Consider the following 25,576-nt stretch of genomic DNA (forward strand, 5'->3'; position numbering starts at 1 on the left):
AAAAAAAGTGAAACGTATCTTGCATAGATTTGTGTATGAGTGCTTCGGTGGTGCGATAGATGTTGGTTTTGTTATTGATGAGGTGAACTCTACAGGTGATAACTCAGAGCGAAAATAGCAAGCGAGGGAAAACAAAAAAATACAAATATTACACCGCGGCCAATTAAATCAATACATTTAGATACAGGTGAAATAAAAGAATTCAAATCAATATATTGTGCAGGAAAATATTTCGATATTAATCCTGGAGCTTTACGGTACATAGCTGAATTTATTTCTAAATCAGCTATATCGAAGCGACTTAACCAGAAAATAAAATTCTTATATAAGTCAGTTGACATTTTAAAAAAATCAGTCTATCAGTAATGTAATGGTTTTAACGCAGCGAATTGCCTGAATTCAAATTGGACACGCAATTTTAGACATTGCCCCAGGCGAGTGCCAAAATCACATGTCATAAATTGATCGCTGATACTAGCACGCTGGTTTCCCAGGCACCGGCAAAAAATCAATACCTGTTGCGATAACAGAACTGGAATCCTCAGATACTTAATAAATTCTCTGTCCTGTTTATGCCGATAAAATTCTCTGTCTGTCTAATACTGATAAAGTTATCAGTGATCACCGCTGTAATTTATTTCAATTGTGTATTCGCTACCGTGACACGTTCAACACAAACTGCCTGTGTAGCGGATGACGCGTACACAATTTCAAGAGCGCGTAGAGCGCGTATACTCATAGAGAGGCTTGTTTAAAAATCGCACAGTATACTGCCCAGAAATTTTCCATTGAGGTCAAAATGAACCAGAGTGTGAGAAAATCATGAAGTGTAAACGAGACAGTAATTTTCCGCTGATAGTAACAGGTGCCAGTAATTGTGCATTCAGGTCAGCGTGGAAAATAACCAGTGCTCCAACCAGACTTACATGCAAGCCTCGGATTCGCATTTGGATAGGTTAACGAGTCAACATGGCTTGGCCAAAATAACATTATTTTAGTCTCAGATTCTAAAATGGAGCTTTGATGAGGGGTCCATCCTAAAAGTCGTCGCCACGTTTTAGGCGGATTGCCGCTCCCCCGCTGCTAAGGACGTCGCATCCTTCTTTGGAAAAGTGAACAGATTATAGTAAAAATGGCTAAATTGAATAACGTATCGTATAATATCAAACTAAGGCATAAAATGTCTTAATTTAGAAACGAATTATCGCGAGAATTTCGTGTTATCTGTCAAGTCGACAAAGTACGGTTAGCGTAAATATGCCAATATAATTTGCCTTATGCATGCTTAATAACTTTATAATTAACCAGACTTCATGAAATATATAAATCTATGTAGGTAGTAGATTTTAATTCATGTCATCATTTTGTCATTGACAGTAGTTTTATTTGCTCCTTTGCAAGGTATAGGATGACTTCGTAGCCTCGACCACAAAAACAAAAACAAAATCTCCAATAAAGAAGCAGTTGGTACTGAACGCGTACATGACCCGTAAGACTTGCACTATATATTTTTCTATCGAGTTTCTTAAGCAGGTATAAATGGTTTAGAATTTGTTTATACCAATTTTGATTAAAGAATAAATAAAAAATAAAAATAAAATTGTTGTGTAGATCAAGATATATTTATGTAATGTCGTATATGGGATCAAGTCAAGATCTGATTGATTTGCACGTCCTACATAGACTGCATAATAACACGACTGAAAATGATAATGTTGCCGCGAATAATTGCTATTTTATTCATTTGTGGTGATAGCTTTGTTCGAATGTGCACTGTCCCAGATATCGTCCAGGACGATGCTATTAGCTGACGATTGCTTTAGCTATTGTAACATACCACGTGCGTTGAAAGACCAAGGTTAAATTAAATGAAAAACGATTATATACTTTCCAATTTTTGCGAAATGACGAATTTTTAATGGAAGATTACTTGATTATACGGTGTTGGTAATTTTTTTCTTATAAACACAAGATGTATAGGTTTAGCGGATTATATCGTTGTTAGTCGTCCGTTATTAGCTAGAATTTATTTGTCGTAAGAAACAAATGCCAGACCAATGCATTGTATATTTTGCTATCGATAGCTTTTGTGTTTGCAGTTCTCGTACGTCTACTGTAGAAACAAAAAACAGCGGCATATATATATATATATATATATATATATATATATATATATATAGATATAGATATAGATAGATAAATAGATAGATAGATAGATATAGAGATAGATAGATAGATCTGAGGAGTGTTTGTCAAATTTTAATTGTGAACATTTTAAATCTAAGTTAGATAATTTAATTATAAACTAAATAATATTGATGCATAAAGACAAGCGATGCATAACATAATCACAGAATTAACCGACGTCATTGACCATTGACAGGGCAGCATATTCCCTCTTTAACAAAACAGCTGAAGCGAAAGTATCTGTTTTTGTATTTCTACTAAACAACATTGTCTAAATCATCTAAGAAATTCCAGAAAAGAGTAATCATTAATGACATGTCCCAGCGGATGAAAATTGACCTATTATGTGAGAATATAGGTAATCAAGCTTCCAGAAAGCCCACATAAAGTGCATAAAATAATACCTTGACGGGTAGACGGATTTTTTAAAGTCGTCTAAGGCCCAAAATAAAAATGACAAAGATCAAGTGGAAATACTAAAGTAAAGTCTTTTGGCTAACATTCTAGGGTGTATTTTTCATGAATATGAAAGCATTTTCAAATCAGTAAATCAGTCTGAGGATCCTTTATTCGTTTTATCCGATGAAGAAATCCAGATGGATAATGATTATGCTGTAAATTTTGTTCAGTAAGTAATCATAGTTTGCACAAGGGATTAGATGCATTGAAAGACTGATTTTTGAAATGGAGAATCGTTGCTGTGTTTAATTATAGTGGCGTGCGCACAATTGTGCATGTGCCACTTCATGGAGAATTATAATAAATATGTCTACGACTAGAGCTATGTTTTGGGGGGAGGGAGTTGGTAGAGTCGCATATAGCAAAAGACTATTTTATGATGAAACTGAAATTGAAATTTATCTTTAAATTTTATAATTCTTTTTCTGACGTATTCCTCATTTGCAGAAGCTGGAAATACGTAGAAGGACAAGAAGTATAATTTTCCTGTACAATGAATTTATTTTCTGATTTACTGCCAAACATTTTATGAATTTAGTTGATATTCTTATTGTTCTAGTTCTATCTTAAGTATGGACATTATACAAGAGGCAGTGTGTGTGAAAGAGTTCATTGGCGTTTTTTGTTGTTGAAAAATAGGTAATGTGTTAAATTAGCAACAAAGAATGGCTTATACATGGTGAATGGGGAAGAATTCCTCTTTGAATACTTTGTCTCTTTAGTGTTATTAAATATTAGTTAAAAATTTTAAATGCTAGCAGTAGGAAAGATACAAACTTCTTTATGATATTTTATATGCAGAATGTGTATTGAATCTAATAAATATTTCATGGATAGTAATAATTAAAGAATTTTTACAAACACTTGATTTCGGACACGTACAGCTGCTGCAAGATGTAGGTAGTGTTGATGTGTTTCTGCAAGAAGTGTAGCAATGCTTGAAATATAATTTTGTTCTGAAGTGAAATTCTAGGTTTCAGTCTTATAGTTGATCAAGGCTGCATGATCCTATTACAAATAGATTTTCAAATCCAGAATATCTTACTTTTATTACGATTAAAAATGTTAGAAATTGCTAGCATCATGTCAGTGAGTCCATATTGTAACTGGCAGATGGGCTAAGCCGCAAATCGTATCACATAAGCCAAGATCATGTCGTTTGGGTAACACGGTTAGACACTGATTTTCACATTTGTATCAGAATGTCTACGTTACGTGGAATATAAACGCAAATGTATATCTAAATTATTAATGGATGTATCCAAATATGTCCAGAATTATTGATCAACTTTTACAAGTAATCTGAAACTGATAGTTAATTAAATCGGTGAAATTTTAGATATTTTAGATCTTAGCAGTGAATTATTGGTCTCCACTATGTTTCAATCAATTTATTAAAAATTGAAGAACAAAAGTAGTTGTTGATAGTATAATCGCTTTTTCTTGTCTTTTAATTCATGTTTGTATTTTTCATTCTGTCCTTTGTTTTGTGCTTGATCGTGCTTTTAATTACGCCTATTATCTTTTCTGAATAGAACAATTGTGGTCGGACTAAAAATCGTCTGATATCGACACTACAGAACAGTGAGAAAACGTGCTTCACATTTTGTTTTGCGATTGTCAAGTTCATTATGGTGGGGCTGTTTCCTGTTGCACGTGTCACAAAGACCATTTCATTGGTATGATTCTGGGTGCTTGACAAGCAACCAACCAGAAATCACCATAGCTCGTTACCTAACATTCCAGTTACGTCTTAAATTCTGAGTGTGCAAAACGTGGCCAGATTCTATACTATCTGTAACGAAGAGAACGCTAAGGGATTAAGATTTATTTGGCTTTATTAAATAAAAACAGCATTTAGTCTGTCAAATAATAAATGAAAACATGACATTATTTAACATCATGCTAAAATTAATTAAGGCTTACGAACTTCAAATTTTCATATAATTTAGTTGAAATATCATATGAGATTCTGTAAAAGATCAAATAAACAATTAACTAAAATGAGCTGAACATACCTAATATGTGGTAGGAAACAAATAATTTCCGTAATAATACTAAAAGCGTGTATAAATTCAAATAAACACAAAATTTTGACCATAAATGCCTAGAAATCAGAGTGTATAACTTTCATTGTGAGCGTCCGCCTCGGATGCAGGAGGTCGTGGGTTCGATTCCCGGCCGAGTCATACCAAAGACTTATTGCCTTCTCCACGCTACCAAAGACATAAAAATGGTACTAACAGCTGCCTCGCTTGGAGCTCAGCATTAAGAGGTTAGTGTTAGGACTGGTCGGCCTTGTGTCAGGATAATGTGTCTGCGGCATGATGTCCCAGTGCTAGACATCATTATAAACTGCAGACATCGTAGCAATATGACTGAAAAATTGATGCCAGACATCGCTATAAACTGCAGACATCGGAGCGATATGACTGAAAAATTGTTATAGTTAAAAATCTAAATCACAGCACATCACATCACTCTCCTAACAATGCCGACCATCACCCTAAATAGACATATTTTAGATGCGACCAACTCTTCAAAACCGCCAGATAAGTTTGCAGATGGGGGCATAAGCACATTATCCTACATAGAAACGTCTCCACGGTACATATGAGACGTTATCTGGATGGCATTGCCTTCTCCACGCTACCATCTGTCCTTGACTGACACAGTGTCTAGTGTGTACTAAATCAACAGTAATTTACCGTAATATTTAGCCAATATGTAAATGTTACTGTATCAAACATGTTTGCAAATTCAGTCATGACTTTACGCTTTGGTCCCATTTTCGTGTTCCCCATTTTTTTAAAAATATCTTTACATTTTGCCGAATAAATAGTTTTTTGAGAAACCCCTAAATCCTGTTATGCCATTATCCCATTATCGATTTATTAATTTGTTTGCGATGGAATACAGCTTAAATGATTATGGCCTGAAGAGTTAGCTAAACGCCAACGCAACATTCTGAAAATATAGGTACGTAGCTATTTATTTTAAAGTAATAAATTAATACGCGTTGAAAAACAAATGGTGCACGTCATCAGGCGAATATACGAATAGAAAATTAAACCAAATAATATTTAATCGACACTTAAATAAATTTCTCACTGAGGCCATTACTGGTTGATCTTGAAAAATAAAGTTATCATTCCAAAGTTGATCCAATGAGTAATTAAAATGAGAAAAAGTTTTACTCATGCACTGTCTGGTTGTTGTTTTACTAGCTTGATTTAACTATCGATAAGAGGAACGTAGCGGTTTATTCTTAAGATGGGGAAAAAGGTGATACAAGTTTCAGTCACATGTAATTTTAAAACATGCTGCGGCTTATGGTTTTCTCAACACAGAAATATACATCAAGGACTGTTACATGCTGTCCGATATGTTTGGTTTGAGTATTTAGACATTGAAAGGCATTACATTTCGGTATTATGAAATGTCCATATGTTTACTAAAGCAATTGAATTAGTATTGAGTTCCATAAAGACTGAGCTCTGTCATTGCCTTGAAGATCAGTCAAACGGAAAAACTGGGGCATTCATGAATATAATGTGGAGTAGTTTGAACATTTGCGTTAAATCTCTTATAATCTTTGCATTTGGAACAACTATCCAAAAATAAGTTATCCTTCAAATGAAAATCACTTACTGAGAAATTAGTATGTCCCAGAGCTAGACATCACTGTAAACTGTCATACTGAAGACATCGTAGTGATATGACTGAAATAGTGTTAAAGCCACGTTAAAAATCAAAATCACACTCACACACACAGTCTCTAAAATTATTTATTTTCTCATTTCAGGAAATTTTCATGCCAATCTACTTCATTATTATTCTAGCCGTCATTAAACTCATCACTAAACCGAATACACGTCCTCAGATCACAGATATGGCAGAAAGCACAATTTACAATCGGTTATTTAAAGTCAGTTTCAACCGAATACTGGTGGCACCCAATGATACTCTGGTACAAAACGTTACCGCAGATACGTCAGATCTTCTAAAGTTGCTTCTGAACACGACCAACTCCCCAACATACGAGTACTACGCCAGCCAAGAAGACGCTGAATCGGCGTACAAGGCCAATTCTACGGGCGTAACAGCCGGAATTATATTCAACTATTATCATGGCGGTAACATCAGCTACGCCATTAGGATACCATATAATACAGCGCCATCTTCGGAGTACGGAGATATCCTTGCTGACCAGTCAGGTTGTAGGAACAATGAAAATGACGAAACTAGTATGAAGATTCCAAATGGCCTGCTTCTCGATGGTTGTAATGTCAATAAATATGTGTACAATGGATTTGTAGCTTTACAAAATGCTCTAGATACAGTTTTGATACGAAGAACAGTTGGGAACAATAATTTTCCAGTGCCAAATGTTTCTTTCCAAATGATGCCTAAGCCTGCTTTCGTTCCCGATGCGAGCTACATACAGATCTTGTCATCTATCTACTTTGTCATTGCCTATTCTCCGCTTGTGAATTTTTTGACCGTGCGTTTGGTTGCCGAGAAGGAGAAAAAGATCAAGGAAGGAATGAGAATGATGGGAATGAGAGATTCTGCCTTCTGGTAAGCATGCCCATACAATATATATTGTCTGGATATGAAATAATATCCCCTTCTGACAACATAAGCAGTTTTGTATTACTCTATTGTATTTCTTATATCAAAGCAACAGCGGAGTATATCATCTCAAGGGCTTACTCCTGTGTCCGTCCATCCATCTGTCATGTGTCCGTCCATTCATCTGTCATGTGTCTGTCCATCCATCTGTCATGTGTCCGTCCATCCATCTGTCAGTTAACAATTTGGTTCCGTTTGACAAATTGACTCCTACTTCAGATCTATTCGCAGAACTTTGCATCTGATTTGCTTAATATAATACAAGCATCCAAGGCATCTGATTTGCTTAATATAATACAAGCATCCAAGGCATCTGATTTGCTTAATATAATACAAGCATCCAAGGCATCTGATTTGCTTAATATAATACAAGCATCCAAGGCATCTGATTTGCTTAATATAATACAAGCATCCAAGGAATTTGGGGGTAAAAAGTTCAAGGTCAAGCTAACTGTAACCAGAGCCTGGAAGAGGTCGGGGTTCAGTGCATTGATAGGAGCATTTTTATCTTGATATTGGCTTGCGACGTTATTGGTTTGAACGATGGAGCAACCTCTATTTTCTGTTCCATAGAATAAAGGTGTCAGGGAATCGCCATATTTAGTCTGAGATTAAGTACTGAAGCAAGATGGTGGACAGGAGAGTATTCTGAGTCTTTATGTGGAAGCAAGACCATGTTTCTGTTTGATTTATTCCCGATCAGAAGAGACATTTTGTGTATGAGTAAAACCTACCTCACTCAAAGCAATATGTTTACTGTGCGATAAATAAGAATTCCGTTTCACTGATCTTCACCAAGCGACCTAACTATATAATACACATATTATTGCTGATTTTATAATATAAATGTTCGGTCGTAAATGACAAATGATTTACATATGATAACTTCAGATTTTGCATGACCTTGACATTGCAAAAAGAGTTATATTGAAATGGTGTCACAAGCAGAAAGGTGAATGTCACTAAGACCCGACATTGGGAACTTAAGTGTTGCTGAAGGGAGAAAAAAGCAATTGCAAATTGTGACTAACTTTAATGCAGCTAGTATGAATTGAACATTGAATGGTTTCTTTGTTTCAAGCGAAATGTCTCAACTGACTACTTTTAATCAGAGTTGTAAACGGATGGGTTTTGATGACCATAGAGACATTTTAATATAATTATTTTTTTTCAAAAGAATTGTCGTGAGGAAATCGAACTCAAAAGATGATAATCTGATTGACCTAGATGGGCTTTTCTGGACTATAACTTATTGAAATCAGAATATGTCATACTATATTTTACTGATTTCATATCAGAATGAATTATCTATTTAGTACAAACAAATTGAAATGTCCTGTAACTTTTGTAGAGAAAAAGAAAGGACTAAAACTTTACATATCAAATGATTTAAGTGATGTTATGTAATTGTGGTTAAAAAGCAAATTAGTCTTACGGCGTATTGTTACAGCAACTATATTTTATTTTTCTTCTTATTTCTACTATCATTGACACTTTCCAGTGGGTACAAGAATGCTAAATCAGCACTGATTTTCGGATTATTTGAAAAAGACAAAAGAAGTACATAATTGTGCAAAAGAGTAGACAGAATCCTAAAAGTAACTAAAAACGTATTTTAAATGGTTGCTTCAATATCATTTTACATGAGACTTGTTATTACGTGATGGTCGTCTCATTCCTACAGATACATTGAAGCCGATGTACCTCTTGGAACTTGCTTCTCAATCTTCTTCCAGTAGACCTAATTACTGAAGGTGAGGTGTCGTTAGTGGACTTCAACTCAGTTAATACATCTATTATTTTGCATACACTTAAATAGTCTAGCCTAAAACTTACCTTACATGTGTAGCATCTAAATTGTAACTAATTCCATATATATTAACGTACCAATTCACACAATCAAACCTGTGCAAGAATTAAATTCTCATTTTGGAAAATGCTAAGGGTAATGCAAGATATAGCACACTTCTTACAAGTGAAGCTATCAATCGTTGCAGTGATTGCAAACAATGCCTCAGAAACAGAAAGATACTGACCCAAACCCCACCCTCAACCCGGAGATGCTGATGTCAATGGAACTATTTTGCTCGGTAACAAACCATACACATTTAACAACTTATCATGATATCCGATATTAGCGACGGTTATAATTTAAACATTTCTTCACCGAATAGTGTTTGAAGCAACATAATATTACTGTTAAACCTGTTTGAAACAATATGCAGTATTATATTTGCTTTGTTCTTCGTCTCGGACATTTATTTAAGCACAAATCGCCTGGGACTTTACAAAGCAAACTACAACATGTATTGGTTACTATCATCACTTTGATCTACTCTTGTTTTTGCATGCAGTATACCCTTCAGCTTTACTTTTACAGTTGATACAGTTGCTTCTTTTGGCCATGTCTATAGTTTGTAAATGAAGTGACGGACCCATGCAACAAAATAAAGTTAGATATAGAAAATGACCCAAGCAAAACCTTTCTTCTTTTTGCTTTACTTGCATGTCCTTTTCTATTTGCTTGAGGTCGTTATCCATTTCTTCTAGTTCTCTCTCACTGATCTCTTGGAAAATAATTCATGTTTAAACTTTTTTTATTTCATCTAGGTTTTGTCAAACATATTGCACAGTGTTCTACCTGCATGTTAAATTCGTCTGATAGTGATTGAAGTTTCCTCTGTCGTTTGTTTGTTGTATAGAGACAAGCAATGCTTTCCTCGACAAAAGTTTTCAACTCTAGTTGTTGTTTCTTTTCTTTATTTCCTTTGTTTGTGAAATTGCTTCTAACGGTAATATTACTGTATAGTGTCTTAAACTGATTTATTTTGCTTTATGCATGCCGGATAGATTCCATCTGTCTCTTTATAGTGTTTTAAACTCATTTATTTTGCTTCTTATTTTGCTTTATGCATGTTGGATAAATTCCATATGTCTCTTTATAGTGTCTTCAACTCATTTATTTTGCCGTATGCATGTTGGATAGATTCCATCTGTCTCTTTATAGTGTCTTCAACTCATTTATTTTCCTGTATGCATGGTCGATAGATTCCATCTGTCTCTTTATAGTGTCTTAAACTCATTTATTTCGCTGTATGCATATTGGATAGATTTCATCTGTCTCTTTATATTGTCTTAAACTCATTTATTTTGCTGTACGCATGCTGGATGGATTCCATCTGTCTCTTTATAGTGTCTTAAATTCATTTATTTTGCTGTATGCATGTTGGATAGATTCCATCTGTCTCTTTATAGTGTCTTAAACTCATTTATTTTGCTGTATGCATGTTTTGATAGATTCCATCTGTCTCTTTATTGTCTTAAATTCATTTATTTTGCTGTATGCATGTTGGACAGATTCCATCTGTCTCTTTACAGTGTCTTAAACACATTTATTTTGCTGTATGCATGTTGGATAGATTCCATCTGTCTCTTTACAGTGTCTTAAACTCATTTATTTTGCTGTATGCATGTTGGACAGATTCCATCTGTCTCTTTATAGTGTCTTAAACTCATTTATTTTGCTGTATACATGTTGGATAGATTCCATCTGTCTCTTTATAGTGTCTTAAACTCATTTATTTTGCTGTATGCATGTTTTGATAGATTCCATCTGTCTCTTTATAGTGTCTTAAACTCATTTATTTTGCTGTATGCATGTTGGACAGATTCCATCTGTCTCTTTATAGTGTCTTAAATTCATTTATTTGCTGTATGCATGTTTTGATAGATTCCATCTGTCTCTTTATAGTGTCTTAAACTCATTTATTTTGCTGTATGCATGTTGGACAGATTCCATCTGTCTCTTTATAGTGTCTTAAACTAATTTATTTTGCTGTATACATGTTGGACAGATTCCATCTGTCTCTTTATAGTGTCTTAAACTAATTTATTTTGCTGTATGCATGTTGGACAGATTCCATCTGTCTCTTTATAGTGTCTTAAACTAATTTATTTTGCTGTATGCATGTTGGACTGATTCCATCTGTCTCATTGGCATCCTACTTATTTAAGTAGGGAAACTCTAAGTTACTGAACGTTACTGTGTGTGTAATTTGGATTTTTAACGTAGCTTTAACAATTTTTCAGTCATATCGCTACGATGTTTGCAGTGTGGCAGTTTATAGTGATGTTTAGCACTTTGGCACCATGTCGCAGACACGTGGCATCATGTTCTATCCAGTCATATTATTCTGACATCACGCCAACTAATCCTAACACTAACTTCTTCATGCTGAGCGCCACACTAACTTCTTCATGCTGAGCGCCAAGCGAGGCAGCTGTTAGGACCATATTTTTTTTATAAATCTTTGGCATGGCTCGGCCGGGGCTAGAACCCGCGACCTCCCGCATCCGATGCGGATGCTCTAATCACTTAGGCCATCGGAGTGGTGAAAGTTACTAATGTTACTTCAGGTCATTAAATATAATTAGTAGACACTATTTATCACTAATAGTCACTAAAAAGTACTAATTGTGAGTTATAAGAATCTATAAGGGAATAAGTACAATCAATGCAAATATGTCAGTTTTAATTGTCATGGATACAAGGTTGAATTTTGAAAAATCAAACTGCTTTTGCAAGAAGTGTTATATAATAAAATTTTCATGTAATGTACGCAAAAGGAAAAGATAGAGAATGAGATATATTAACTGTACCAGTAATACGACGTACGAGAGAGAAGAGTTTAGAAAACAAAATAATACAATTAACAGAATGTACCCTCCTGTGACTGAATTTTACTCGTGTGATCGATTGATCCCGACGTTCAATTGCCCTGATTGTAGCACTATCCCATAGTGACTGACAACATTCAACATAAAAATAACCAGTAATTGAAAGCGGAGAGTCACTTGATTCTTATTTTTGTTATTATTATTATTATTATTGGATGATATAATATAGACCAACAGCGCACACGTAGTTGACTCAGTAAGGTTAATGAAATTACATGTCTTTACCCTGTGGTAATGCTGCCAGTTTTTGGACCAGTACCTTTTTGTTATACTCTGTAAACATGTTTAACCATATACGATTTAGGTCGACAACTTTAGGTACTAAACTTTATGAATGTTATGCGGACTGAATGTTGCTTTGGCCTCTGTAGAACTTTGAATCATCTCAAAGACCTGCAACGAAAATCCTCAGTGCAACGACTTTTTAAATAACCCTTAATGGACAAACGTACGCGACAGGATTTAGATGACATCAAGAAAGAAAGAAACCCCCCCCCGACCCCTCCCACAAACAAAACACAACAAAACACGATTAACTAACACAGCTTTGACATTCCGCCCTAATACAATGTTCGATTTTACCAGCATATAAATACCTGTCACACTGAGAAAATTGCTATAAATATTTTTTTCTACTGCGACTGGCATTACTATCAAAAAACAACCGTTTTCTACTCTGTAGTGTACATCTTCGCACTTACTTCCCTACTTTGTAGTGTATATCGATACACTCATTTCCCTACTTTGTAGTGTATATCGATACACTCATTTCCCTACTTTGTAGTGTATATCGATACACTCATTTCCCAACTTTGTAGTGTATATCGATACACTCATTTCCCAACTTTGTAGTGTATATCGATACACTCATTTCCCAACTTTGTAGTATGTATCGATACACTTATTTCCCTACTTCAGGTGTGCATCGATACATTTATTTCCCAACTTTGTAGTGTGTATCGAAACATTCGATTTCCTCCTACCTTGTGGTGTGTATCGAAACACTTGTTTTCCTGCTTTGTAGTGTATATATAAAACCACTAGATTTTTTTACTTTGTTGTGTGTATCGAAACATTCATTTTCCTACTTTGTAGTGTGTATCGAAAACCCCTCCTTTTCCTACCTTGTAGTGTGTATCGAAACACTTGTTTCATATAAATGTAGTGTGTATCGAAAACCCCTCCTTTTCCTACCTTGTAGTGTGTATCGAAACACTTGTTTCATATAAATGTGCCAATTCCGCTTTAGTGAAATGTGAGAAAAGATGCTTTAAAGATTTCAAAGTCTTTCTGTTTCTCTAACACGTTTTGATTTCAAATATAACGTTTTACCATTAGAATTAGTATCGTCTTGAAGTTATAGATGTGACGAATATGCAGATGGCAGTTATGCTACGAACACCAGTAAATTCACTCAATAGACCAGGTGTGAACAACCTTTTTCGGCTAAGGACCAGATTACATTTTCTAAGACCACTCGAGGGCAGCAAACACTAATTTTTTAAAAGTATAATAACTGTTCACGGGCCAGATTTCTATGTTGGTTTAATTTGACCTGAGGGCCGAACATAACACTTTCGCGGGCCAGATCCGTCCCGCGAGATAGGGGTTGTGCACCCCTGCAATAGTCAGTACAATGCTAATGCATCTAAAATCCATGTAATTTATTGGGAAAAACAGTTAAATGCACCTCCTCAATTTAATATAATCAGGTATTAAAAAAGTCGCTATTCTTAACTCAATTATAATGTTTAGTGATAAAAAATGAATAGCTAAAATTTCTCGATAAAAATTGTATATGTCATTTTCCTTGGTATTTGACCAGGAAGCTGTAGATCACAGCTGATTTGAGAATTCGACATGGATAAAAGAATAAAATATACATCTACTATTAGCTTATATCCCTTTGGACCTGACTTTGTTTTCATTCATATTGTAGTTGCCCTTCTTATTTATAAAACTCTCCATTAGACGTGACCCTTTTAAAAAGAAAATGTCCATGCCTGGGAACATGTTTGTTACAATGAAATACCCAATAAGAAATCAGAATGCCTCTATAAGAATGAAAAATACAGTTGTCCTTCAAGCCTTTGCTTTCATATTCTTAAATTTTTAAATCTACGCATTACGTTTTGTGACTTTGCTGAAGAATATGTATTTGAATACGTGTCAAATTTTGAAATGCAATCCTGACTCGAAATTACGTACATCCATAATAAAAGACAGTTGAAATTAAGCACGGCTTTTCATACAACTGTTTCATATTCGAAAGTCAAAAGACTATAGTCTCCATGGAGTAAGATATTAAGATCGGGTTGTTTTGACAGTCTTCAGATGAAATATTTGCAAACTTTCTTTGAATCAATAAATGTTTAATAATTTTTTTTTTTTAAAAATTTAAATCGTTTCTATGGTTACAGTGTGTTATGCAAAGAGTCCGTTTGTCTCAAATATGATTCAATAATCTTATCTTGCTACAGATGATAATGCTACTAACGTTAATAAGTGTCATTACAAAGGACCTGTTAGATTTAAAAACACAGATTTGAAAGATATCGATTCAGATGTTTTTTGTAGATTGTTATGGGAACTTTTCTTAGGACTCATCCAAATGCGTTTATTTTAATAATTGGCGAGAAATTACCATTGAGCCAAGCAGAGGAATCGTATTACTGCATTTTTAATCATTTATTTAAATGAGACCGTTTAATTTTAATTCATCGACTAAAATAAATTATAAAAATATCGGTTATGGCTTAAAAATGTTACCGTAAGTTATGGATGGTAATGAACCCGTCGCAACAGCCTAAGTTTGAGTTTTTTTGCAATTTTAAATGTGCAGATACTTTTGGTTTGTAGTCAGGCTTTTGTAACATAATTTCACATAAGAAAACCATGTATAATTTTCTGTTAGTTTATAACATCAGGAAATAGTACAGATACTAAAGAGAAACATGACAAGCGTCAGGATAATGAATGAAAATGAATTGCTATTTTATTCTTGAATCAAAGCTGTTCATGAAAAAGATACTTGTTAAAATACAATCTCAATAACAGCAAAATATTGTGCTGGAATCCCGTGTTCTACTTTCTACAGCAATACGTGGAATTTCCATTTAAACTCCTACGTATCAAAAGATAGGTAATCATTCGGATGGGTTGTTTGATCCATTTTAATAGATGAAGAATTACTTTAGAGTAAAGTCTTCATGAATAATGCGGATAATAAGAGTTAAATCTTCAATGGGGTTCTTCTTAATGAAAGACATTAAAGATTACTGAATTTGATAGGATGCTAGTTGTCCCATTAAAAGTGACTACTGACACCCAAGTGAGAAAAATGACTGATAACAACAATGCTTGATGAAAAATACGTGTCACTCGGTTATTTCAAAATTTTGATCAGGAGCTCTTCTTTTTTACTTTGATATTTTTATATGTAAAACATGACGTGGACAGACATTTAGTTTATTCCGACTTAATGGAGAAGCGACACTAAAAACTAAACTTTGGAGTTTTTTTATATTTTTTTTATATAGGTCAGTTTTGAATGTACTGATCGTTGTTTGTGATTTCATTCATTTGGGGCCGCCATGTCTGATGCGAGAAAAGACTTGGTGCCGTAGTCAAGAAAGTGTTCGAGCACAAACATCTAAGTCGGACTCGAAACTAAAAATTTAAAATCACTGAGTTGCTCAATTACACAGAAACTTGACATGTAGAAATGCAAACATACAGAAGATGAGAAGATGCTTACATTTTTTTAAATTTTGTTTAACCTTTTGTCGTAACTTAAACTCCATTTATAATATTCGAGTTTAGATCACGTTAATGAATAACTTGAAATTAATAGCAAGGAATTATACTCCATTATTCACTTTTATTTACAACAGGTTGTCCTGGGGTATTGTCTACACGATCATTCTCGCCATTATCACGTTAATCGTCTTGATTATCGCCATTGCAGTCGGATTTTTTGTGAGGAGTAACTTCTTCTTGTTGTTCCTAATGCTCTTCTTATACGGTCTCTCCATCATCGGATTTTCCTTCGCCATGACGCCGTTGTTCAACAAGGCACGAGTCGCAGGTGTTGTCGCCGGCGTTGCCACGCAGTTGATCAGCTTGCTTTATCTCATCATCAGCCTGACACGGAAGTACGACAACAGTGGCGGTGCGTCTTACACCATACCGGTTGCCTGGAGATACGTTCTTTCATTGTTTTCACCTGTTGCTTTAGCTCTGTCCATTGACCAGGTAGGCATATATTATGCTGTGACAAAAATACTAAGTCCCTGATGTGATCCATTTTCACATTTCAATGTATCCTTATTAAATGGTGAAAACCAGGTGGCTGTGGCTTTTGTTATTCTTCACCAAGACGTCTAATATAGTAATGCAGAGAAACAAGAACAAAATTTGCAAAACGGTTTAAGGACGTCTGTGTTTTGTACCATCAACATTTCGTTAAAGAGATTGTGAATATTAGCAAAAGTCGCACCATTCTAAAATCAGGAATAGAGGAAACCTTAATCAGAGTACAAGTAATTGTATTAGTGGTCACTAACGATGCAAAGAAAAATCAGACTGGCTAGGAATATTTTGCAGAGTGTGTTTACTGTTTTGTTGTTGTTGTTTGTCTTAATTTTTAGATGTAACAATGTGTTTTGTTATTGCAATAATTTATCAAAGTTCTACAAAACAATATGGTTATTGTTGTATTTATTTCTGGAATTTCAAAAACTTCGGGAATGTTAGAATTTTTATTGAAAACTCGTGGAACCCTTAAAATTGAATAATAATGATACGTTACATAATACAGTAATACTGAAATTGTCAGAAGTTATATATAAAGATGTCTATAATGTATGAATCATGAGGATATAATGGAAAGGCAAGCCATCAAGTGGAAGTTTTCAAATTAATTGTACAAAATGTACATATATTTAAAAGAAGATGGTTATTACTTGAAAACACAAATTTTGAAAGTTGATAACATTCAATTTTAAAATATATGTTTAATATATAAACTTTGTACATTCTGTATTAAAATTATGATATTTAAGCAAGTAATGGAATTCATCATCAGTATCATTTATAAGTAATTTGTATAACACCAGACATTTGGTTTAAAATTACATGGAAGTTTGTGTAATATTCTAGTGTATTGGGTGTCATATGACAAGGAATTTATTGTAATACTGCAGGTCATTTGTAGCTGCAATGTCATAGCCTTGACGTAGTCAAATCCACGACATGATCATATACCCTACAATGGGGCAAATAAAACTATTGTCAAAGACAAAAAGATGACTCCAGTTAAAATCTACTAAATAAGTATGGTTCTTTTTGTCAGTAAGTTTATCTAATGATAAAGTTTTTAAGCCAGTATAAGGTAAATTATATTGGCATGTTTTTCCGTACTTTGCCTACCATGACATATGTAAGGGTACTAGTATTAGTACTTGGTCATTTGGTGTACAAGTTAGTTGCATTGCTGTAATACTACAGGACATTTGGTGTAATATTCCATGGTATGTTGGTGTAGTATAATATATCACATTGGTACTAATACTACAAGCCATTTGTTGTACATTACATGACATTTGTAGTATTACTCAGGGCATTTTGTGTAATATTACATGGCATAAGGTGTACTAGTACATGGCATTTGTAGTAATACTCAAGGCATTCAGTGTAATACTACCTATTTTGGTGTAATATTACAGGGCATTTGTAGTAATATTACATGGCATATGGTGTACTATTACAGGGCATTTGTAGTAATACTCAAGGCATTCAGTGTAATACTTCCTATTTTGGTGTAATATTACAGGGCATTTGTAGCAGTACTTTTGGGCCTTTCTAGCAATACTTTTGGGCCTTTGCTGTTTATTACAAGACATTGAGTGTTCTAAATGTACTACATTGTATTTGTTGTTATACTCAGGGAATTAGGTGTAATATTAAATGGTATTTGGTGTAATATTACAGGGCATTTGGTGTGATAATGCATGGCATTTGGTGTAATATTACATCTTATTATATGCTCATTTTTTTCCCCCGTTAACTTTACATTGTCAGAATCGTTCAATATTCCCCGATACTGAACGCGCACGACAATACACATATAGCATTCACATGAATAAAGGAACTACTTTTTTTTGTAAACAAACATTGGACTCAGACGCCAGCACTTTTGATTTATAAACAAATCATGTACACTCACGTTAGAGGCTCTTTACGTTGTGGTTGTTTAAATTTGTTTCTGAATGAACTAAAACATGTTTCGTGGACTGCAAAAAAACCCAGCTGTTTTGGCACATTCCGCGTTGATACAATGTTTCGGATTTAGGCTAGCTACATTATATAAATGACGGAAGAGTAGGTCCTTACAAATAACATACAAGTGACAAGGCATATACTGTTTTCTTTAGCTGGTGACAAGAATGGCAAAATAAAATATACTTACAGTTTTACATCCTGAATTTCCTCAAAATGTATTTTCTTAATTCTGCAAATCCGAATTACATGAGCCATGTCATCGGTTTTCAATCTGGATTACACATTTCGAAATGTGCTGTAATTTCGATGATAACTGCAACTGCATCCTCCTTATTGCACTCAAAATGAAATAAGCAGTAAATTCCATAGCGTCTTTTGATAATTGCAATTGAAAGACTTCATATTTTTCCCACATTATGATTTCAAGCATTCAATGACAGAAACAGACACATTTGCAGACGTACTTAAAAGTAAACACGCTTCTCCCGCGCCACTTCAATCCGATGTATTTCATGTATAATTTGCACAGATGAATCATGTCCAAAATCACAAACTTTCGTCGAATCGAAACAAAATACCAAAATATATTCATTCCAGATTAAATGGAACAGGTGTTGCAATGCGCATTCATTCACAATATGACTGCAAATTTCAATTTTAACTAGACACGCCATTTTCTTTCGAAAGTTATGTCGAGTGCGCGACTAAGTTCAAATTTAACTGGGCGGAATTATGTACGCATTAATAATGATGTAATTGTGTAATGACAAATCTGCGTTTGTGTATTTAGTTTGGAATACGGCATTCATTCATTTACGTTGTTTCTTGTAGTGCATTTTTTATATAATTAAACCTTAGGTAGAATAAAAAAAATGAGTATGTAAAAAAAAAAGGTTACTGCATTTGTATGGGAAAATATGAACTCTTTTTGTCGGAAGGATATACTGCACTCACAAGTTCATGCAGTATTTCATCCAAAAAACTCGTTCATATTTTCCCATACAAATGCAGTAACCTATAAATAGATGGCAGGGGTCTCAAACGCAAACCACCCTGAGGGCTGCATAAGGGCATTTTCTATGGCCCAAGCCCACGCCACCTTTGTTATCTCTCATGACATCTTGTGATACCAATCATTTTGCAGGCCACAGAATACGGCTTGGCAGGTTGCATGCAGCCTTTGGGCCAAGTATTTGAGACCCGTTATATGATGTATTAATACAGGGCATTTGTAGTGATACTCAAGGCATTTGGTGAAATATTATATAGTATATGGTGTAATATTACAGAGCATTTGGTGCAATATTTCAGTGCATTTGGTGTAATATTGCATGGCATTTGGTGTAATATTATTTCAAATATTGTGTAATATTACATGGTTGCCTAGTGGTTAGAGTGTCTGCCTCGGATGCGGGAGGTTGTGGGTTCGATCCCCGGCCGAGTCATACGAAAGGCTTACAAAAATGGTACTAACAGCTGTCTCGCATGGCGCTCAGCATTAAGAGGTTAGTGTTAGAACTGGTCGGCCTGGTGTAATGTGACTGGGTGGGATATCATGCTACATGTCTGCGGCATGATGCCCCAGTGCTAGACATCACTATAAACTGCCACATTGCAGACATCGTAGCGATATGACTGAAATTTTTTTAAAGTTACGTTAAAAATCCAAATCACATCACACAATATTACATGGCACATGGTGTAATATTACAGGGCATATGGTATACTATTACATGGCATTTGTCGTAATATTTAGGCATTTAGTTGTTTGGTGTAATATTACAGGACAGTTGGTGTAAATACTATATTGCCTTTGTTGTAATATGTTTGGGCCTTTGGAGTGTGTTAGATGACATTTAGTGTAATACATCTACTACATTGTATTTGTAATAATACTACAAGGCATTTGCAGTAGTATTGCAGGTCATTTGGTGCATGTTACATGGCGTTTGGTGTAATACTACATGACATATGGTGTAATACTGCAGGGCATTTGTAGTAATACTGTACTCAGGGCATTTGGGGTAATATTACATATTTTGGTGTAATACTAAAGGGCATTTTGTGTAAATAGTACTGGTCATTGGTGTAATACTACAGGGCATTTTGTGTAAATAGTACTGGTCGTTGGTGTAATAATACTACAGGCATTTTGTGTAAATAGTACTGGTCATTGGTGTAATGCTACAGTTATTTTATGTAAATAGTACTGGTCATTGGCATAATGCTTCAGGCATTTTGTGTAAATAGTACTGGTCATTGGTGTAATGCTACAGACATTTTATGTAAATAGTACTGGTCATTGGTGTAATGCTACAGACATTTTATGTAAATAGTACTGGTCATTGGTGTAATGCTACAGACATTTTATGTAAATAGTACTGGTCATTGGTGCAATATTACAGACATTTTGTGTAAATAGTACTGGTCACTGGTGTAATACTACAGGCTTTTTGTGTAAATAGTGCTGGTCATTGGTGTAATGCTACAGTTATTTTATGTAAATAGTACTGGTCATTGGTGCAATACTACAGTACTACAGGCATTTTATGCAAATAGTACTGGCCATTGGTGTAATGTTACAGTTATTTTATGTAAAATTTACTGGTCATTGGTGTAATACTACAGTACTACAGGCATTTTGTGTAAATAGTACTGGTCATTGGTGTAATACTACAGTACTACAGGCATTTTGTGTAAATAGTACTGGTCATTGGTGTAATACTACAGTACTACAGGCATTTTGTGTAAATAGTACTGGTCATTGGTGTAATACTACAGTACTACAGGCATTTTATGCAAATAGTACTGGCCATTGGTGTAATGTTACAGTTATTTTATGTAAAATTTACTGGTCATTGGTGTAATACTACAGTACTACAGGCATTTTGTGTAAATAGTACTGGTCATTGGTGTAATACTACAGTACTACAGGCATTTTATGCAAATAGTACTGGCCATTGGTGTAATGTTACAGTTATTTTATGTAAAATTTACTGGTCATTGGTGTAATACTACAGTACTACAGGCATTTTGTGTAAATAGTACTGGTCATTGGTGTAATACTACAGACATTTTGTGTAAATAGTACTGGTCACTGGTGTAATACTACAGGCTTTTTGTGTAAATAGTGCTGGTCATTGGTGTAATGCTACAGTTATTTTATGTAAATAGTACTGGTCATTGGTGCAATACTACAGTACTACAGGCATTTTATGCAAATAGTACTGGCCATTGGTGTAATGTTACAGGCATTTTGTGTAAATGGTACTGGCCATTGGTGTAATGCTACAGGCATTTTGTGTAAATAGTACTGGTCATTGGTGTAATACTACAGACATTTTGTGTAAATAGTACTGGTCACTGGTGTAATACTACAGGCTTTTTGTGTAAATAGTACTGGTCATTGGCATAATACTACAGTACTACAGGCATTTTATGTAAATAGTACTGGTCATTGGTGTGCTGCTATAGTTATTTTATGCAAATAGTACTGGTCATTGGTGTAATGCTACATGCATTTTGTGTTAATGGTACTGGCCATTGGTATAATGCAACAGGCATTTTGTGTAAATAGTACTGGTCATTGGTGTAATGCTACAGGCATTTTGTGTAAATGGTACTGGCCATTGGTGTAATGCATCAGGCATTTTGTGTAAATAGTGCTGGTCATTGGTGTAATGCTACAGTTATTTTATGTAAATAGTACTGGTCATTGGTGCAATACTACAGTACTACAGGCATTTTATGCAAATAGTACTGGTCATTGGTGTAATGCTACAGGCATTGTGTGTAAATAGTACTGGTCGTTGGTGTAATGCTACAGGCATTTTGTGTAAATAGTACTGGTCGTTGGTGTAATGCTACAGGCATTTTGTGTAAATAGTACTGGTCATTGGTGTAATGCTACAGGCATTTTGTGTAAATGGTACTGGCCATTGGTGTAATGCATCAGGCATTTTGTGTAAATAGTGCTGGTCATTGGTGTAATGCTACAGTTATTTTATGTAAATAGTACTGGTCATTTGTGCAATACTACAGTACTACAGGCATTTTATGCAAATAGTACTGGCCATTGGTGTAATGTTACAGGCATTTTGTGTAAATGGTACTGGCCATTGGTGTAATGCTACAGGCATTTTGTGTAAATAGTGCTGGTCATTGGTGTAATGCTACAGTTATTTTATGTAAATAGTACTGGTCATTGGTGCAATACTACAGTACTACAGGCATTTTATGTAAATAGTACTGGTCATTGGTGTAATGCTACAGGCATTGTGTGTAAATAGTACTGGTCGTTGGTGTAATGCTACAGTTATTCCTTAAATATAGTGATCAGCTGATAAACATAGTCAAAACTTTAAGAATAAAATGTAGCAACAATAAAACATGGCAAAGATTTTACTACAGTTCTCTTTTAAGTGAATGAAATCCTCTTTATGGATGTATCACTTTGTTACCATGCATTTGTGATTAAATCCAAATAAAGATATATATATGAAAGTTCATGTATGTATATATCACAACCCTTTGAAATGCGTTTCTTTTTATAAAAAAAAGTTTGTTACATAGATTTGTAGAATACTATGTTTTTGTATGTCATGTATCAATGGTTTTTTCCCTTTTCTTTCTTTTGCATTTTACTCAAGGGAATCTTTTTGGACATTACTGTTGGAATGAATTTTGAAACAGCTTATTCTAAAGGGGACTTTCCACTTGCATCTTCCATGACAATGCTTGCTGTTGATGTTGTACTTTACTTCTTTCTGGCTGTCTACCTTGACAATGTTGTACCAGGTGAGTTATCTGATGTAATACATGTACAGTGTTATTCCAGGTGAGTTACTTGATGTTATGTAGGTACAGTGTTGTTGTTGTAGGGTTTTCTAAATGCCATTTTTCAGCACAAGATAGGCTATACATGGTGACCAGTAAAAATGGTAGAGGAAGAACCCGAGAAAACCACAGAAAGAATCACTGACCCATGAGAAACTACTGGCAAGCTTTCTCACATGCCAACATTCATTGAACTTGAGACTTGAAACCCACGCAGACAGAGGTGAGATGGCAATGATCAGTAACGGTGAGCGCTTTAGACCACTCAGCCACTCGGGGCCCTGTACAATGTTGTACCAAATGAGTTAACTGATGTTATCAGTGTACAGTGCTGTAACAAGTGAGTTATCTGATCATATGCATGCACAGTGATCCCTCATTATAGACCCCCTCTGTATACTACTTCACTTGTATAAATTAGGGACGGAAATGAAAAAGATTTGAGTTATGTCCCCTATTTCGCTTTGAATGTTGCCTTTGCTTAATGAACCAAGCTTTCTTAATTTGTACCAAATTGGTAAGGGCTATTAAGATTGTATGGACATGTTTTCTAGTTTTTGATCTACTTCTGGCACTCATGTGAGAGGCAAAAGATGGAAAGTATTTCAAACAATGAAGCAAGGGTTGTTGAATCCTAGAGATTAAATATGTTGAATGACATTTAAGTGACCTTTGGGTTCAAAAATTAGACTGGTTTACCTTTGCAAAATCCTTGTCATGTAAGTCTAGGACATCTTGTGGACAAGGTAACAGAAGGTGTTGAGTTTTATGCAAGAGCTTTTGATTGAAGGATTTTGCAAATTGCTGTTCCCAAATATATCTTTAATAAGTCTATGTGAAAAGATCATGTGATAATACAATGGACAGTGATAATTACTTTTTTTAAAAATCTGTTAATTTTGTTCTCATATTGTCAGTGATTTTGAAACTGACAATTTTCTTTTGAGATTGAAAATATGTGTCATGGCTTTTTACTTTTTTAAAACATTTGGACTTTGTGGATGTCTTCAGGAGGAGAATCATAAAACAGTTGAATAAGAAAGTAAAGTGAATTATATTTGCTTTTATAAATAATCATCTGCTTTTGAAAAAAAATGAGTATGGGTTTGAAAATCAAATAAGAATAGAAGTGAAAATGTTATTGGCAAATATATATAATTTCCTATATGTTAAACCCACCTGCAAAACTTCTGCTGTTCAATAATGCATCTGCAGATCTGGTTCTATGCAGTCTGTTGGGAATAATCTGTAAAACAAACAGCATAGACCCTGATCTTCTGGTGCATTGTGTAAAGGCAAATTGAGGACTATGCTGTTTGCATTTGGAATCACCTTACAGTAATAATTGCACCAACAAATATTGCCACTGCTTGCATGACTTCTAGAGCTACTTTCCTCATGAGAAAATGAGTATTTCTTTTTGTCTATTAAGCACAAGAAAATAGTGATTTGAAAGCTTGTTTACATTTTTAATTATTTAGGCATCTTAAGTTTATGAGTTTTCGAAAATTATGTGTATTTATGTTTATTAGGAGAATATGGTCCCCGATATCCCCCTTGGTTTATCTTCACTAAATCATACTGGTGTCACTCGGAGCCAAAGAAAGGTGTGTCAGTGCTTCCTTTTAATACCAAGAATGGCAGAGATCAGGTCAGGATCAGGAGGCTGAGCTCTGTGGATAGTTCACATGAAGACATTGAACCAGTGTCTAAAGAAGTGCAAGAAACCGAAGCTGTTAGGTAAATGTTACTGTTATCATCTGCATAATAGAACTGGCTCATTATTGGGTTACATAACATGGTCACATGACCAGTTTCTTCTCAGGATGTCAGAATAACATATTCACCATGAACACTGAAGATATATGTATTAGTTTATTATTAAAAGCAAATAATTTTCTAATGGATTGAAATAGTACTGCAATATTTGACAGAATTTCTTCCATGATGATTTCATGCTCTGGAAGTCAGGCTTTTAAATTGCTGAGATGTCTGGAGTGAGTTAAACATTTGTGTAAAGTCAACATTAGTGAAAACAAAACACAGCCATCAGAATGTTAAGGCTTTTGTTAAAGTGTTTCCATTGCATACATTTCTTAAATCACTTACTAAATTCTCACCATGCTTGACAATTCATTGTGTAATTCATCTCTGGGTCAAGGCTACATTCACCTCCGGGTCAAGGCCACATTCATTGAAAATTTGTGTAAAAGTTTTGGTTAAAGTTCTGTTATCTGCTTATATTTCTTAATCCCCCTTGATGGATTTCTTTCTTCTTTTGACACAGCCATAGAAAATTTGCATTGAGGTTTTAGTTTAAAAACTTCCAATTGCTTATATTTCCTTGACCCCATGATGGATTTTCATCATATATATGATGATATGATGTTTAGAACTCATTCAGTGGTATGCACACTTGCCCCATTGACCTTAGGGTCAA

The 25,576-nt window shown here is 34.6% G+C and overlaps 1 protein-coding gene across 1 annotated transcript in view; it reads left to right on the forward strand.

The window, feature by feature from the left end:
* The window catches only part of LOC149803137 (cholesterol transporter ABCA5-like), a 95,843-nt gene that overhangs the window by 12,113 nt on the left and 58,154 nt on the right, over positions 1-25,576 (forward strand). Inside the window, exons 2-5 of the mRNA XM_089952758.1 lie at positions 6,452-7,227; positions 15,912-16,272; positions 22,950-23,097; positions 24,669-24,876. Of these exons, the coding sequence (XP_089808884.1) occupies positions 6,452-7,227; positions 15,912-16,272; positions 22,950-23,097; positions 24,669-24,876 (1,493 nt within the window). The remainder of the gene's footprint in view (positions 1-6,451; positions 7,228-15,911; positions 16,273-22,949; positions 23,098-24,668; positions 24,877-25,576) is intronic.

Source organism: Sinohyriopsis cumingii, chromosome 3 (assembly GCF_028554795.1).
Source record: "Sinohyriopsis cumingii isolate HCF-2022 chromosome 3, ASM2855479v2, whole genome shotgun sequence".
Classification (NCBI taxonomy): Eukaryota; Metazoa; Mollusca; class Bivalvia; order Unionida; family Unionidae; genus Sinohyriopsis; species Sinohyriopsis cumingii.